Genomic DNA, 17881 nt, shown 5'->3' with positions numbered 1-17881 from the left:
CATCCTCTGACTGAGCCCTCTCCGCCAGGTCTTTATTCCCTCGGTGACCCTCGCACAGTCCTCAAAGCCACACGCAGCACAGCCGCCCGCTTTGGTAGCGCTCAGCCGCCAGGAGGCAGCACCCTGTTGGTGGGGCGGAGCCGGGTGCCCGCCCCCTCCCCCCAGGGCTTAAGGGACCCCCCTCGGAGCCCGCCCACGCGAGATGAGGACTGTGGACCGGCCCCCCCCCCCATGCCCTCCCCCTGAGGGCCGCCCCCGCCCCGCGCGCTTCCTGGGTGGGGCCGGGGCGGCTTCAAAAACCCCCCGCCGCCCCAGCCGGTCGCCGCCGCCGCCGCCCTTCGCGCCCCAGGCCGTCCCACTCCCTTCCTCCCGCCGCGGATCCGCCAGACAGCGAGGCCCCCGGCCGGGGGCAGGGGGGACGCCCCCTCCGGGGCACCCCCCGGCTCGAAGCCGCCCGCGGGGCCGGCCTCAGCCGGGAACGGAGGAAGGAGCCGCCGAGGAGCAGCCCAAGGCCCCAGAGTCTGAGACGAGCCGCCGCCGCCCCCGCCGCCGCCGCCGCCACTGCGGGGAGGAGGGGGAGGAGGAGCGGGAGGAGGGACGAGCTGGTTGGGAGAAGAGGAAAAAAGTTTTGAGACTTTTCCGCTGCCGCTGGGAGCCAAAGGCGCGGGGACCTTCGCGCAGCGCTGCTCCGCGAGGCAGGACTGGGGGACCCCAGACCGCACCTCCGCCCTGCACTGCCTCGGACGCTTGCTCCCTTCCTTCCCCCCACACGGCGTTCCCCGGGCGCCCCCATTCCGGACCAGCCCTCAGGAGCCTCATACCCGACTCCCGCGAGGACTCGACCCCAGACATCGGTCGCACCCTCCCGCACGGCCCCCAACTCCTAGCCTCTCTCTTGAGCCCCCGCGCATCCAAGGACCCTTCTCCTCCGGGATCCAGGAGACGGGATCAATCTCAGACCTGCCTCAGCTTTCCTATTCAAGACCACCCACCTTTGGTACCAGATCTCGCTCATCTCGGTTTTTGCCGTGGGATACCGAGAACACACCCATCAGAGCCGCCCCTCCAGCTCCGCTCCGTCCTCCCTGAGGGCCTCAACTCCCTCCCTCCCCAGACCCTCCTACCTTTCCTCGGGAGACCCCCCCCCCCCAGCCCCTGTAGGGGCGGGGCCTCCCTCTTCCCACCCCAGCCCGGCTTGCGCTCTCGGCTGTGCCGGGGGCGCCGCCTCCCTCATGCCGCCCTCGGGGCTGCGGCTGCTGCCGCTGCTGCTGCCGCTGCTGTGGCTACTAGTGCTGCCGCCTGGCCGGCCGGCCGCCGGACTGTCCACCTGCAAGACCATCGACATGGAGCTGGTGAAGCGAAAGCGCATCGAGGCCATCCGCGGCCAGATTCTGTCCAAGCTTCGGCTCGCCAGCCCCCCGAGCCAGGGGGAGGTGCCGCCCGGTCCGCTGCCCGAGGCCGTACTGGCTCTTTACAACAGTACCCGTGACCGGGTGGCCGGGGAAAGTGCCGAACCTGAGCCTGAGCCAGAGGCGGACTACTACGCCAAGGAGGTCACCCGCGTGCTAATGGTGGAAAACAGCAACGGTGAGCTCGGAGGGGCAGGGGAACCCTGGAGGGGAGCCCCCAGGGGGCGCCGGAGTGCAGGGGTCACGGGGAGGAAATTACCGGTAGAGGAAACTGGCTGGGGGAAGAGGACCCCCGGGGGCGCCGGGAACTTGGGAGGGGGAGTCTCAAAGAGGATAGAGCTGAGCTCCCTACCCCCCAGGTATCTGGTCTTGAAGAGGAGATAGTGAGCGGAGTGGACCGCTTTTGGAGGGCTACAGGAACATGCGAGATCGTGGGCGGGGGGAGTCCCTTAGAGGGAGAGAAGCGAAGTAGTTACGGGGTGGGGGTGTAGAAAAAGACTTCCCCTTGCAGGGTGCACTAGAGTGCGGGGGTCGTGGGTGGGGCCCGCAGAGAGGGAGCTCGCTTTGGGAGAAGCGAGGACCCTGGCATTGGGGAGAGGAGAGGTAGTGGGGAAAGCTGACCCAGAGCTCACGGGTCATGAGGCAGGAAGATTCAAGGACAGAAAAACTAGGTGAAGCGAACCCCAGAGGTTCCAGAAAGTGGAGAGTGGACGCATTTGCACACGGCGCGAAGAACACGCGGGATTGGGGAAGGGCTTAGAGAGAGAGGCGGGGAGGGGGTGATCAATGCGAGGTCAAAAGGGGGCGCGAGGTCGTAGGGTGGGGGAAACTGGCGGGAGAGAAGCGGAGACCCCAGGGGGATGCCGGGGATGCGCCGGGAGGTGCTCTATTTCGCAGACGGACGTGAGAGGAGGAAGCCCAGCGGAGGAAGCGAGCCCCCAGGAAACCTAGAATACTGGGTCGTGGGAAGGGGTATACAGAGCGGAGAGACAAGCGTGGGAAAGGTGGACCTGGGAGCGGGCAGAGGAGAGATGGACGGTGCCATGCTGGGAGCAGCGAGCCTCCGCCACGCCGCGGGATGGAAGGGAGAGGGCTGAGCGAGGAGTCGAGCCGTAGAGGGAGAGGTGGGTGGGTGCGACTCTACAAGACCCGGGTGAGAAAACCGAGCTGGTAGGGGTGAGGAAGCCCCACGTGTGTGCCACGCGCGGGGGGCGGAGCCTGCGCTTCCGGAAGGGGACAGGAGAACCCCAGCAGAGCTGAATGCTGAGAGCCTGGACCCCAAACTCCTAGTTCCTCTCTAGGAGGCTGGGGAAACCCCAGCGTCCGGCCGCCTAGCCCTCCCTCCCTTCCTTTCCTTCCCGTGCCTCGGGGGGCGGGGATCGCGCGCGGAGCCTGGGGCGAGACGAGGCAGGTCCGGTCCCCGCCCTCGCGGTGGCAGCGGCGCCTCCCGCCCCCTTCACCCCCAGCTCAGGGCGGCACTACCGCTGGGCCCGCCCCATCGGCGCCCGCGGAGACCCAGGCGTTCCGCGTGGCCCCGAGGCTTGGGGGCGACCCCCCTGCTTTCACTTTCCCTCTTGGGCATTAGACTTGTGGGTCTCTGGCCCATTTGTGTACCCAGTTGCCGCTTCAGCCGAATGACACCCCTACCCTCCCACATCTCCGTCTCACCTTTTCCGTCGTAGCTTCACCTTGGTTGTAGAGATTTTTCCAACACTGATACCTTCAGTCTCTCTTCATTCCTCTTCTGCCTCCATCTCGCTCCCAAACCCTATGTCTCTCTTCCCCGTGTGTCTGTCTCCCATCTCTGCCTTTCCATCTCTCCCGCATCACCGTTACTCTCTCTGTCCCAGTCTGGGTCTCCCAGTTTCTGTCTCTCCATCTCTTCCCTCTCTCTCGCTTTTTCTCCTCCATACCCTACTCTCCATCTCTCCCTCTGACCGTTCCTAACCCTTCTATCTCTCTTTTTCCCTATCTGTCTCCCAGGCCTGGGCTCTACCCTTCCTTTGGGGTCTGCTGAGTAACTCCTGGGCCAAGATAGGGCTTTTTTTGTGCGGGGCAGGGGCTGGCCCGGCTAGAGAGGGGAGAAGTAGGGGAAGGAGGCCCACAGAAGGGGCTTCCTCTGTCCTTTCTCATCGGATGTCTCCACCATTTCCATGCCCCCACTGCAGAGGCCTAAAGCAGCTGTCCCAGTTGATCCAGGAGTTCATGGCTTGCCCCGCTCTTTCCCAACCCCCAACTTTTCCTAGACTAGAAAACTTCCTAATTTTCTCTGTTCCCCTTCCCCCGCCCCTGAAGCCATTCTTACCTAGAATGAACTTTGCCTTTTCTAACCAGCTGGGGAAGGAAACAATAATAATAATAACAACAACAACAAGAGTAATGTCACATTAGCAGGAAGGCAGCATAACCTAGGGGTTAAGAGCACAGTCTCTGGAATCAGACTGGCTGAGTTTGAATCCCCACTCTGCATCTTCCTGGCTGCGTGATCTTGGGGCCAATTGTTTCATCTCTTTGCCTCAGTTTTCCCATCTATAAAACGGGTATACTAATAGTATCTTCCTCATGGGGTTGTTGAACACACACATTAGAGTAAGCATTGTATGCAGACTCTGTACGACATACTTTATCTGCATCATCTCGCTTATTTCACACTAGCAACCTGTAATCAGTCCTTGTCTTACAGGTGAGAACCTGGCACACAGAGAGGAATTCACTTGCCCAAAGTTCCCGCGCTTCAGTTAGGAGAGCCTGGGTTGGGAGGCAGAGAACTTGATGTCAGGTTGATCTTTCCCCAAAGAATAGGAAACTGAGGCTCCGAGAGGGCTTGTGACTTGCCCAGGAAAGAAGGCAGTCGAGGCACAGTCCGATTCAAATGCCCGTGATCCCTGGGCTGCGACATAACTTGCGTTTGAGGCTCCACGTGCTGGGGAGGCCTAAGCAGTTAGAGCAGTGCCCAGCCCTGTGCCAGCTTTGTCCTGAGGGGCACTTCCCAGTTGATGGGAGGGAAGGGTGGATAAGATCCCGTCTAAAGAGGTGGAAACAAACCCAGAGAGGGGAAGCCAGTCACCTAAGGTCACACAGCCAAAATGTGTTAGGGTTAGACTCCAACCCAGGGCTCTTTGACTTGGGGTGCGCCAGCTCCCCTGCCCCCGTCAAACCCTGACATCCCCCCTCTCGGCTCCTTCTGCCTAGAAATCTATGGGAAAATCAAGCGTAGTCCACACAGCATGTATATGCTCTTCAACACGTCGGAGCTCCGGGAAGCGGTGCCCGAACCTGTGTTGCTCTCTCGGGCAGAGCTGCGCCTGCTGAGGCTCAAGTTAAAAGTGGAGCAGCACGTGGAGCTGTACCAGGTGGGGGCGAGGGCCCCAGAGGTGGCCTGGGCTGGGGCGGCTGGAAGGCTGGTGGCTTCAGGGTCCATAGTGACCGATCCTGAAGGCACGGACTGTGGGATCACAGGGCTCTGAAGCTTTCAGACTCCTAGAGCCCTAGAAGGTTAAACGTTTAGAAGGCCGGAATCTTAGGAGTTGGACTCTAAGAACTCAGGACTTTTGAAAGTTTGAATCTCTGTAAGGGTTGCAGACTTTCAAAGTGCTCTGTCCCCACACAGTAGCCACTAGCCACCTATGGCCATTTAAGTTGATCAAAATTAAATAAAAGAAAAAATTCAGTTCGTCCGTCTCACTGGCCATAGTTCAAGTGGCCTGTAGTCACATGGGGTTAGCAGCCGCTATTTTGGACACCACAGATAAAGAACTTTTCCATCATCACGGAAAGGTCTCTTGGTTAGCTCTTTTCTAGAAGAGTCTCCAGGAAGATGGGAGCCTCAAGAAGTTCTGGATTCTCTTGAAGGTTCTGTGACCCAGAATCCCTGTCATGTGGAATGTTAGATTCAGTAGTAGGTGTTAGACTCTTACAACAAGGGAACTTTGGGCTTCCCTGGTGGCGCAGCGGTTGAGAGAGTCTGCCTGCCGATGCGGGGGACACGGGTTCGTGCCCCGGTCTGGGGGGATCCCGCGTGCCGCGGAGCGGCTGGGCCCGTGAGCCATGGCCGCTGGGCCTGCGCATCTGGAGCCTGTGCTCCGCAGCGGGACAGGCCACAACAGTGAGAGGCCCGCGTACAGCAAAAAAAAAAAAACAAAACCAAAACAAGGGAACTTTGTCTGATGTTAACTTCTTGGAGTCTAGAGAATTCGCTTTTATCCTGCCAGCTCCCAGGGGATCATTCCACGTGGATGTCAGGCGTCTGCAACGTCTAGGTTTGTGGCATGTCAGACTCGTGGGTCTGTAGAACATGAGTCCTCTGGAATGTCTCAGGCTCATTGAATGTGTAATTCTTGGGGTGCCACTGAGCACTGGCGTTATGGAATGACTTCTAACATAACTTCTAGAAAGTGATAACTCGGGGCTTCTCTGGTGGCGCAGTAGTTAAGAATCTGCCTGCCAACGCAGGGGACACGGGTTCGAGCCCTGGTCCGGGAAGATCCCACATGCTGCGGAGCAACTAAGCCCATGTGCCACAACTACTGAGCCTGTACTCTGGAGCCCGCGAGCCACAACTACTGAGCCCATGTGCCACAACTACTGAAGCCCGTGCGCCTAGAGCCTGTGCTCCGCAACAGGAGAGGCCACCGCAATGAGAAGCCCGTGCACCGCAACAAAGAGTAGCCCCCGCTCGCCGCAACTAGAGAAAGCCCGCGCGTAGGAACAAAGACCCAAAGCAGCCAAAAATAAATAAATAAAAAATAAATACTTTTTTTTCAAAAAAGAAGGAACGTGATAGACTCTCAGAATTTGGGGGGCCAAATTTGCAGAACTGTCTATAGTCAGTGACCCCTACGATGTCAGTAGGAGAATCGTGGCATCGTGGGCTGTCCAAGCTGAAAGGGGCCGCCTGGCATTTCATCAGTGAGGAAACCAAGGACAAAAGGGGAGAGGAATTTTCCATGGCCATGCCGGGGTCAGGCATAGAGGATGAGCTGCCCAGGTGCCTTGACCCCCCAGCCTGGGGTTCTCTCTCCCCTCTGGGCTGCTGTGGGGTGGGTGGCTCCTGTGGGCCCCTCGGTTTGGGTGTCTGGGAGGGGACAGTCTGCAGGACTGTGTGGAAGCCCTTTTCGGGGAGCAGATGGACTCAGGGGTGCAGTGTACATGAGGGGTGTGTGGCAGCATCTACCCACTGTCTCTCCCCCCAATTCATTATCCCCCAGAAATACAGCAATGATTCCTGGCGCTACCTCAGCAACCGGCTGCTGGCCCCCAGCGACTCGCCGGAGTGGCTGTCCTTTGACGTCACTGGAGTTGTGCGGCAGTGGCTGACCCACGGAGGTGAGGACCGCTTGTCTGCCCCACCCCTATTTTTTTTGTGTTTTCTGGCCGCACTGCGTGGCATGTGGGATCTTAGCTCCCCGACCAGGGGTCGAACCTGCAGTGGAAGCGCGGACTGTTAACCATTGGACCACCAGGGAAGTCCCTCCCAACCCCTATTTTGTAATGGGGTTGACCCCATTGTTTGTCCTGGGGCTCCCCTGCCTAGCACCGCCCACCCCATGTTGGTGCCAAAGAGCCCAGACCTGGGCCTCCTTCCAGGCACTCAAACCTGAGTGATTAATGGTAAATCCATTTCCTGAGCACCTGCCCTGTGCTGGGTGATGCTGGGGACAAAACAGTAACCAAAACAGCACCATACTTGCCCTCGTGAAGCTTATCATCCATTGCTTGGGTTAAGAGATTTGGGGAAAAGACCTGAAAACCAGGTAGTAATGTCCCAGAGTGGGCAGGGTTGGGAGGGGGAGCCCAGAGGAGGTGCCTGACCCAGCCTGGGAAATCAGGGAGGGCTTCCTGGAAGAGGGGACATTAGAGCGGTTGTCTGAGGGATGAGTGGAGCCAGCCTGGGAAAGACGGAGGGGCAAGAGTGTTCAAGGCAGAGGGATAGGCTGTGCAGAGCCCTTGAGTCCAGGGAGAGCCTGACACACCTGATCTGTCCAGAAGAGGACTGTCTGTCCTGTCTCATCTGAGTCCACAGTACCCACATCTCCCTTCCTAGTCTCCGTCTCGTTCATTCCTTCACTCAGTAGATGCCAGTAGCTTCCTGCTATGTGCCTGGCCCTGTGCGGGTGGTGTGGGGGACACAGTGGTAACCATGACAACTTCTAGGCCTGCCCTCATGGGGCCCACAGTCACTTCTAGACACCTAGGAAATCTTGCCAAAGCCCTAGCAGGGAGCCCGCCTGACTCCCATTGTGATGGCCACAATGACCAGAGCTGGGATGGGGGAGCCGAGAGTGGGCATCCAAACCCATCTGGAGGGGTCCAGGAGGGCTTCCTGGATGAGGATGATTGTGTTGAGACTCATGAGATAAGTGATGGTTTGGCCAGAGGAAAAGATGGGGGTTAGGGAGCAGGTGAGCGCTGCGACAAGTGTCCTGGGCTGATTGCTGAGTCCAGAGCCCCCAGCACAGGGTCCAACACATAGTGGGAGCTTAGAAAGGCATTCACTCATTCATTCAAGAAAACTTTCTTCCACACCGGCCCTGGGACAAGAGCCCAGGCACTTGCATCCCAGCCCTGCCTTTTCCCACTTTGGGCAAGTCACCCCCTCTCCGTGGGCCTTGGCTTCTTCATCTGTAAAATGGGGAGCTTTGGTGAGGATTAAAGGAAATAACGCACAAAAAGTGTTTAGAACAGGGTCTGGCACCCAGTGCGAACTCAGGAGATGTTTGTTTTTACTGTGACTGTGGGCCAGGCCCAGTGGGGAACAAGAAAACAAGGATCCCTGCCCCCACGTATCCTGCTTTGCCACTGAGAACAAAGAGGGGAATAAATAGTCAGATACAAATGTCAGGGTAAGTGCTATGGAGAAAATAAAGTGCTGTCATAGTGGGGGAGGGGCTGTGTCCTGGAGGGCTTCCAGGAGGAGGTGGCCTTTGAGCTGAGACCTGCAGGAGGAGGAGGCTGCAAGGCAAAGGACTGGAGCACGAGGGTGCAGTGAGAGGCCAGGCAGGGGAAGGGGCAGGAAGGAGGTCCCCCCACCCCCACGCCGGGGGTTTGCTACTTCCTTTCTCCTCCCCCAGGGACTGGGTGAGCCGCCCCCTCACACTGGCTTCCCTCTCCCCACTCCCACAGAGGAAATAGAGGGCTTTCGCCTCAGTGCCCACTGTTCCTGTGACAGCAAAGATAACACACTCCAAGTGGACATTAACGGTGAGGCCCACCTCCCCGGCCCGGCCCCATGCCCACCAGTGATGTGTGTGTGTGTGTGTGTGTGTGTGTGTGTGTTTCTTCCCCTTGACCATCTCCCATTCATCCATCTGAGAGTGTGTGTATGTCTCCCCCACCCTCCCTACCGCCTGACTCCCAAACCAAAGCAGGGTTCAGTTCCGGCCGCCGGGGTGACCTCGCCACCATTCATGGCATGAACCGGCCCTTCCTGCTCCTCATGGCCACCCCGCTGGAGAGGGCCCAGCACCTGCACAGCTCCCGGCACCGCCGAGCCCTGGACACCAACTACTGCTTCAGGTGAACCTTGCAGCCTTTCCCTGACGCCTTCTGGGCTGGGGGCCTCCTTGCCGTCTGCTGAGCAGGCACCGCAGATTGGGCACCTGGCTGGTGCTACGCTTGGGCTGGCATCTGCTTCAGCCTGGAGCGTTCGGGGGATGAGGTCCGAGGCCTAGGATGCTGGGATGTGCGAACTGGGAGTCATTGAATGCTGAGAGCAGGTGGCTCTCTGGCTGGTGGGTTGCAATCAGAGACTATTAGAACGTTGAACACTGAGAATTCAATACTGGAAGGTCGCCACGTTAGATTTCTGTCCTGCTGGCAGGTTGGGGTTCGAGCATGTGGGGATTCTAGGATGTGAGAATCGGTATTCATTATTGAAATCTGAGAATGTTGGACTCAAGGGATGTTGGGATCCTAGAACTTGGGAATTCAGAACTGGAAGATTGCCCGTGTTGGATTCCTATACCATTGACAGACTGGAGTCTCCCGTATCGGCAGATTGGAGTCCTTGACTGTTGGGCCCAGAATAGTGGAGTCCTGTGTTACATTATTAGCATCCACAAATGTTGGAGTTGGAGAAAGCCAGAGTCTTGGTCACCTAGAATGTTGGGACTCAGGGCTGGAATCTTGTGAGAATCTTGGAAGGCTGTGATCTTAGAACGTGGCAGCTTGGACCTCTTGAGTGATGGGCTCAGAATTGTGGAATGTTGGAATGCAGTTTTTTTTTTTTTTTTTTCTTTTCCCGTACGCGGGCCTCTCACTGTTGTGGCCTCTCCCGTTGCGGAGCCCAGGCTCCGTTCGTGCAGGCTCAGCGGCCATGGCTCACGGGCCCAGCCGCTCCGCGGCATGTGGGATCTTCCCGGACCGGGGCACGAACCCGCGTCCCCTGCATCGGCAGGCGGACTCTCAACCACTGCGCCACCAGGGAAGCCCTGGAATGCAGTTTTGAAATATTGGAATTCAAGAATGCCAAGATCTTGGAGAGCTGGAATGTGGGAATCCTAGAAAGCTGGAAAGCTTTGGTGTGTTAGAATCTTGAGAGGCTGGTGTATTGCAGTCCAAGAAAACTGAAAAGTTGTAGTCCTAGAATGTTGAAGTTCAGAGTTAGAGTGTTGTGAGTTTAGAATGATAATGTGACCTTGGCCCTCCCCTGCTTAATATTTTGATGGTGCCTTTGGGCTTTGTTACATGCAGTTCTCCTGCCGGAAAGTCAGCTCTGCTCCCAAACTCCTTCACCCCCAGATCCTACCCTCTGCCCAACAATCCTGTGGATGAATGAATGGATTGAGGTCGTGAGTGCCAGCAGCTTATACTATTACAGTGAGAGAGTGCCAGCCACATGAGGGACACAGCGTCACTTAGGAAATCTTCCCAGAAAATCAAACCTGAAGCTGATCAGTGCGGTAGATCCAATTTTCCAGAAATATGAGAACAGAGAAACATGTTAGACAACACCGTGGTCGTGCAGTCAGCAACATCTAGATCGTGGGAAACCTGACCCAGTTTCTTCAACAAATACAATACAAAGTGGGGAAACAGAGAGATGGTTCTGTAGACTTTAAAAAAGAATATTAAATATGTATCAAATAATTGCCACGTATAGACCATATTTGGGTCTTTTTTTTTCTTTTTTGGCCCGAGCCATGCAGCATGTGGGATCTGAGTTGTTCCCTGACTGGGGATCAAACTGTTGCCCCCTGCAGTGGAAGTGCAGAGTCTTAACCACTGGACTGCCAGGCAAGTCCCCCAAGTGGGTTTCTTTTACTCGTCAGGCCCTGTTGGGTCCTGGTAGACTGGAGGGCAGAGTTGCAAACGCCTGGACTGCATGTATCACAGGACCTGGAAAGCAGCAGGCCCCAGGCATGCACCTCAGGGTCACCTGGAAGGCTTGTTAAATGTGGCCTGCTGTCTCCCACCTATCCCCACCCCCAGTTTCTGATTCAGTGGGTCTGGGGTGGGGCCTGAGAATTTGCATTTCCCACAAGTTCCCAGGCGGTGCTGCTGCTGCAGGGACCCTACAGGGAGAACAGTTGAGTTGGATAATAGAATCACACACTTCAAGTCTTAGGACCTCAGCACCCTGGCACAGTTGGACCAGAAATGAAAGATTATTCTGGACAGTGGTTCTTCCCCTTTTGTGAGTCCGGGAACCCCTTGAGAAGTCGAAAGCCAGGAACCTTTTTTCCCCAGAATATGCCTATACATACACACGTAGGTGCCTGTGGTTTGGGGGGCTCAGACCCCTCCCTCAGCCCATCCATGGATTTCCTGACGCCTCCTGGGCCCTTAACAACATCTTATTTGATCCAACATCCCTTGCATCTTTGTACAGATGAGGGAACTGCGGCCCAGCCAGACTGGGGAGGCGCCAGGCTGAACTCACGGGAATCTAAGTTTCCTAACTTCCTTCTCAACGTCCTGTGGCTCTTGGGAGAGGCCTTGTCTTGCCCTGGGAGATCCTGTCACATTGCCTCTTCCCCCTCTGCTTAAGCTGACATGGTTGCACTGGGCAGATGAGGGCACAGACTCCAGGGCAGCACAGAGTTAGCTGTGAACCTGGCCCCAAACTCCACCACATGTAGGCTACAAGTGAACAGACAACATCCCCCTTTCTCCGAGGCTCAATTTCTTCATCCTTCAAATGGGAATAATAATAAGACCTGCCTTGTAGGGAATTCTCTATTGATATTTTTTTTGGGCCGCACCGCACACATGCGGAATCTTAGTTCCCTGACCAGGGATCGAACCCGTGCCCCCTGCAGTGGAATCATGGAGTCTTAACCAGTGGACCGCCAGGGAGTTCCCGCTATTGATTTTTTTTTTTTTTCTCTATTGATTCTTGAGTAGGAAAATGCATGCACTTGGATCAAACCCAGAAAGGATACTCAGAGACCCTCCAGCTCTGGCCCCCAGCCCCTCTATGAGGAGGCTTTTATTGTATTTCTGTCTCCTCCCAGAGAGTCTCTGTATGAGACACTTACACATAGCCATGTATATGTTTTTTATTTTGTCCAAATGGTATAGTCTTTTTGGGGGGGGTGGGTACTGCATTTTCTTTCTTTAAATTTTATTTTCTGATTCTAAAAGTAACACATACCCACTATCGAGAATTTGGAAAATACAGAACGATATCCCCCATCACATTGCCACATATGAAATGTCACTGTCAACATTTTAATATATTGCCCTCCAGTCCTTCTATTCAAAACAGAATTTGGATCATACTGTACCTGTAACTTTGCATAGTGTTTCTTTCATATGTTATGAACATGGAATTTAAAGTGTTCTCCGCTGCCCATGAGTCAAGCTTTTTAGTTAAGTTCCCAGCCCATCTCAACCATGGCCCCAGGGGCCAGCACAGAAAATGCCCCATTTCCTTCCAGACATGAAGGAGCCAGGGCCGCAGACTGGGGAGGACTGACTTTTGCATCCGAGCCTGGGACAGAGATCACGAGTCCAGGGCAGTAGAGTCTTACATACCACCACTCTCCAATGTGCTTTTATTTTTTATTTTGTTTTGTTTTTTAAAAAGTATTTATTTTTTTTGGCTGCATTGGATTTTAGTTGCGGCACACAGGCTCTTTGTTGCGGTGAGCGGGCTCTTCGTTGTGGCGCGTGGGCTGCCTTCTCTCTAGTTGTGGCGCCTCAGTAGGCTCTAGAGTGTGTGGCCTCAGTAGTTGCGGCGTGCAGGCTTAGTTGCCCCGCAGGATGTGGGATCTTATTTCCCCGACCAGGAATCGGACCCACGTCCCCTGCATTGGGAGGAGGATTCTTAACCACTGGACCACCACGGAAGTCCCTCCAATGTGCTTTTTAAAAGACCTAACATATTGATCAATTATTTTATACAGCCAGTACTTGCTAAGCACCTGCTGTATGCCAGGCACTGTTGCAGGGACACATTTAGGGACAAAATAGACAAAAAGTCCTGTCCTCAGAGGAAGACAGAAAACGAACAGATAAACAAATCAGTATCTAATAAAAGAGCAGGTGGCAAGAAGGAAAACCAGTCTGAGGAAGGGGAAAGAAAGAAGTCATTGTGATGATTTATTTTTCCTCTTCTGATTGAAATTTCTTTTATTAGGGGAAACTTTAAATGTATTCATAAGTAACCAAGATGGTACAAGGAACCCCCATGAACTCTCATCCAGTATCAACAAGTATTAAGATTTGCCCCATTTCAGCTGCAGTCATTTTCATGTTTTCTCACATAACTGAATGCTGTTATTACACTGTATGGAATTAACAAACATTTGGATTGGTATTTTGGGTAGGATGGTCCAGGAAGGACTCTGAGGAGACGACATTCATTTGTTTGACTGATACTTATTGAGCACCTACTGCATGCCAGGCAGTGTTCTAGGAGTTAAGGGTTCCTGAGTGAGGGATGTTTGAGCATACATACAAATGGAGTGAAGAAACAGAGCCAGAGTGGGTATCTGTGGGAATAGCAAGCCAGGCAGAGGGAACAGCAAGTGCAAATGTCCTGAGCTGGGACTCAGGAACAGCGAGGATGGTAATGTGGCCGAAGGAGAGTGAGAGTGGGAGTGGGGAGGGAGTTGAGATCAGCCAGATCTGGTAGCGCCTTGTGGTCCATGGCGAGGGCTTGTTCAGAGCAGAGGAGCGACTGGACAGTCTCTAATATGTGGCCCCATAAGGCAGGGATTTCTGTCTGTTTTGTTTGTACTGCGTCCCCAGTAGACCGCAGCCCAGCACACGGTCGTAGCTCAGTGAACATTTGTTGCACACGTAGAACGTATCAGTACACGTGGCGCTGCGTTGTGTTTTTTATGTTCCAGTGTGTGGATGTGCTGTGGTCGGTGTAGCCCCCTCTGGACGTTCATTTGGCTTCTTAGAGGCTTGAGCATTGCCTGAGATAATGTTTATGAGGATGCCCTTAGCGCAGTGCTGGACTAGAGGAAGTGCTTTATCAGTGTTAGTGATGATCATTACTATTACTGTTATTGCTGTTATCATCACAGGGGTTGCAAGGGAGACCAAGATGGAGACCATGCTGGCGGGCAACCAGGGTGAAACACATGCACAGCCGGGGGAGGAGGGGCACCCCTCCGCTCTCCTGACTCGGGTTCCTCCCTCCCTCCGGCCTGCAGCTCCACGGAAAAGAACTGCTGCGTTCGGCAGCTCTACATTGACTTCCGCAAGGACCTGGGCTGGAAGTGGATTCACGAACCCAAGGGCTACCACGCCAATTTCTGCCTGGGGCCCTGCCCCTACATCTGGAGCCTGGACACGCAGTACAGCAAGGTGCGTCTGGAGCCCTGGCTGGGGGTGGGATGAGGGTAGCAGGAACCGAGGGAGGAGAGGGAGAAAAAGAGGTAATATCAGATGAATTGGCGAGATAGTAGTCAGAAAGAGAGGAGACAGGGAGATTGGCGGGGAGGTGGCAAAGGGGTGGGAGAGAAACTAGAGGCAGGGTCTGAGCAGTTAGAGACACGAGGCAGAGGGAGACAGAGATATGGGGAGACCCATGGAGATGCATAACTTGGGCTTGGGAAGAGGTGGGGAGATGGAAGGAGAAAGAGAGAAACGGAGGGACACAATGAGAGAGAAAAAGGCAGGAGGATAGAGAATTAGGAAGATGGAAGGAGAAAGACAATGAGACACAAGCCAAGAGTGGAAACTGGGGAGAGGCAGAGAAACAGAAAGAAACGGAATGAGATAAGACAGAGGGAGATGGGGAGAGGCTGGCGGGGTGGGGGTACCCTCCCCATGACCCCCGACCCTGACCCCGCCCACCCGCCCCGCAGGTCCTGGCCCTGTACAACCAGCACAACCCGGGCGCGTCGGCGGCGCCGTGCTGCGTGCCGCAGGCGCTGGAGCCGCTGCCCATCGTGTACTACGTGGGCCGCAAGCCCAAGGTGGAGCAGCTGTCCAACATGATCGTGCGCTCCTGCAAGTGCAGCTGAGGCCCCGCCCCTCCCGACAGGTCCCGCCCACCCCGGCAGGCCCGGCCCCGCCCCCCACCCGCCTCATCAGAGTTGTATTTAAGGACACAGCGCCCAAGCCCACCTGGGGTCCATTAAAGGTGGAGAGAGGACTGGGTCTCTGTGTCGTTGGGCGCCTAACTAGGGTTTCTCTTCCGACGTTCCCCGACCTCCCCCCCAATGCCCCCTGCATCTCCTTACATTTACACTTTCATCTGCCTCCTCCTGTCTCTGCCCATCATTCATTTGCCCCTCCTCACACAAACACTTCTTAGCGCTTGTTATGTTTCTTACTCCTGGTGAACAAGGGTTAGATTTATTTATTGAGCACCTTGGACCCTTATGTTAACTCATTTAACCACCATAACAAAGCTCTGAGATAGACTCTGATAACACCCACTTTTAATGTAAGGAAATGGAAGCCCAGAGAGGTTAAGGGAATAGTTCCTGCCTACCAGGAACCTACTTTCTGGGGAGGAGCAGACATAGTAAAGTTGTGCGAAAACAGGAAAGCAGGAAGGGTAAGAGATGGCTTTGGGGAGGAGGGAGGGCTTCTTGGACGAGGTGGCATTTGGGACTTGAAGGAAGCCAAGAAGGCAGCCTGGGGGAGGGTGTTCTTGGTAGGAAGACAAAAGCAAAGGCCTGGAAGTGAAGATGAACTTGGGGTGAGCTACACAGGCAGGAAAGGGGCCAGTGCGTTTGGAAGGGAGGGGCAAGGGGAAGGGTGTTAAGATCTGAGTCAGAAAGTAACACTCACAGGCCAGAGGATAATAACAATTCTCCACTCCACTCTACTAGCTCACGGCATTCTCCCCACAGCCCAAGAGAGCATGGGTTGGCAAACTATTTATTGCCTGCAGGCAAATTCTGACTTGCTGCCTGTTTCTGTAAATAAAGTTTTTTTTTTTTTTCCTTTGCGGTAAGCGGGCTTCTCACCGTTGTGGCCTCTCCCGTTGTGGAGCACAGGCTCCGGACACGCAGGCCCAGCGGCCATGGCTCACGGGCCCAGCTGCTCCGCGGCATGCGGGATCCTCCCGGACCGGGGCACGAACCCGTGTCCCCTGCATTGGCAGGCAGACTCTCAACCACCGCGCCACCAGGGAAGCCCTGTCAATAAAGTTTTATTGGAGCACAGCCATGCTCACTTGGTACTGTACTGTCTGTGGCTGTTTTAGTGCTACTAGGGCAGAGTTGAGTAGAAACTGTGCAAAGTCAAAAATATTTACTATCTGACCCTTGACAGAAAATGTCTGCCAACTCCTGCTTTGGAGATCATTTGCTCCCCACTCCACAGATGGGAATGCTGAGGCACAGAGAGGTTAACTTATTTGTTATGGTCACATAGTTAGCAAACGGCACAGCTGGGATTCAAACCCAGGCAGCTAGAGTTGAGGGCTTATGCCCACAACTTCTGCACTGGTCCTGCCTTCCAGACCACATCAGGCCTGTGGGGACCTGTGATAACTTGTACTCTGAGAGAGGAAGGCACCATGACAGGGTTTGGAACAGAAGAGGGATGTGATTTGACTGAAGTGCTCAGAGGGTCCCTCTGGTTGATGGTTGAGAGTAGACTGAACGGGTGTGAGGGTGACTGCAGGGAGACCAGTTGTCCAGGAGAGAAATGACAGCACCCTGAGCCGGGGTGGGTTTCCCTCTGCTGTGTTTCTTCCCATCTGCTGGGGTCTTGCTGATGAACTCTCTCCCGCTTCCTCTTTCTCTGGCTTCTCAGTTTCCCCTCTTCCTCCCTGGTTTCAGTTCCCCGTCTCTCTCCCCGGCCCTTCTCAGGTCCGGGGCCTTGACCTGTTTTGCTCAGTGACTGCCCTGGGGGAGGATGGTGTGAGTGCTGAGCTTCCTTTGCAGGTGGGTCAGTGGCACCAGGTCTGGATGGGTGGGCCCCGGGGCCTGCCCAGCCCAGCCCAGCGGTAGAAATGTGGTCACTCCTCCTGGCCCAGGTCTGGGAGCCATAGAGGGCTGGGGGTGAGGTGGGGGCCGGAGGAGTTCCCTATCCAAGGATGTGCTGCCCCACCAGCCGCCCCATCACGTGCACACAGCCCAGCCTTGGAGCTTGGCTGGGACACAACATAAGCAGAGACTTCCATAGGGACGCAGCAAGATGGAATCACACAAATACATCCTGTAGGATCCTAGGCACAACCACCACACTGCGGACACAGATACAGAGGCAGTGCCATGCACAGACACACTCCTCACTGCATCAGAGCCCCGTCAGGAAATGAAACAGAGACTCCGGCCCCGACCCACCGACAGTTATACAAACATCCTCCATGGGGTCACGGTCACAAACAGGCACCGTGTGCACGCACAGGGCCTGACACGTCACAGTCCCACCCAGACACATACCACACACGGAGATCTGACACGTCAGGATCTCGCAGACCGCCAGGCGGTCGTGCCCACTCGGCCTGACATCTGCCGGCCCCACACGCTCAGGCCTGGGGAGTCCCACACGGCCCTACGGACGGTAGCCGACCCGTCATACTTAGACTCACTGTCACACCCCGGGTCCCAGACGGAGAGTCCCGCACACCCAGACACACCCCCGGGGCCGTGGCCCTCACACGCCCAGCTCGCGCCTCGGCCAAGGACAAGTCCCGGCCGCACACCGGGCCGCGCGCTCCCGCGGTCGCCGAGCCCTGGCCACGCCCTCGGGCCGCACCCCGCCCACCCGCCCGGGCGCCGGGGACGGGGAAAGCCGCGGGCTCAGCACCTTCCCGGCCGCGGGGGCGGCTCCTGCCCCGCCCCTCCCGGCACCTGGCCCCGCGGGAAGGCCGCGCCCGGCCCCCAGCCAGACGCAGGGGCAGGCCCGGGGGTTCGGGGCGCCCCGCTCCCCTCCCCCGCCTCTGCAGGCAGGCCGGGCGGCGAGGGAAGTCGTTGGGGGGAGCCTGGGTTCCGGCTGGAGCCTCGGCTTCCCGTCCTGCCCCCAAGGGGCAGGAAGCAGGGCCGTGGAAGGCCAGCTCAGGCCTTCCTGCCCCCTCCCTCAGACAGGCCTGGGACCTGGGACGGGGTCAG

The 17881-nt window shown here is 56.2% G+C and overlaps 1 protein-coding gene across 2 annotated transcripts; it reads left to right on the top strand.

Annotated features, from left to right (window-relative positions):
- Positions 1–342: 342 nt before the first annotated feature.
- Positions 343–16180, top strand: TGFB1 (transforming growth factor beta 1). Of its 2 annotated transcripts, none has more exons than XM_079907428.1 (7): positions 343–1587; positions 4602–4762; positions 6617–6734; positions 8532–8609; positions 8777–8924; positions 14018–14171; positions 14675–16180. In XM_079907428.1, exons 1-7 carry the CDS (start codon positions 1233–1235, stop codon positions 14831–14833), a joined length of 1173 nt encoding a protein of 390 aa, XP_079763554.1. In that variant the 5' UTR covers positions 343–1232; the 3' UTR covers positions 14834–16180. The 2 variants fall into 2 exon arrangements, with proteins under 2 accessions (XP_079763554.1, XP_079763553.1); XM_079907427.1 differs by having other exon boundaries at positions 8774–8924.
- The last annotated feature ends 1701 nt before the right edge of the window (positions 16181–17881 follow it).

Source organism: Stenella coeruleoalba, assembly GCF_951394435.1.
Source record: "Stenella coeruleoalba genome assembly, chromosome: 20".
Lineage (NCBI taxonomy): Eukaryota > Metazoa > Chordata > Mammalia > Artiodactyla > Delphinidae > Stenella > Stenella coeruleoalba.
Note: the sequence above shows the minus strand (reverse complement) of the source record. Positions and strands in the feature narration are given on the sequence as shown.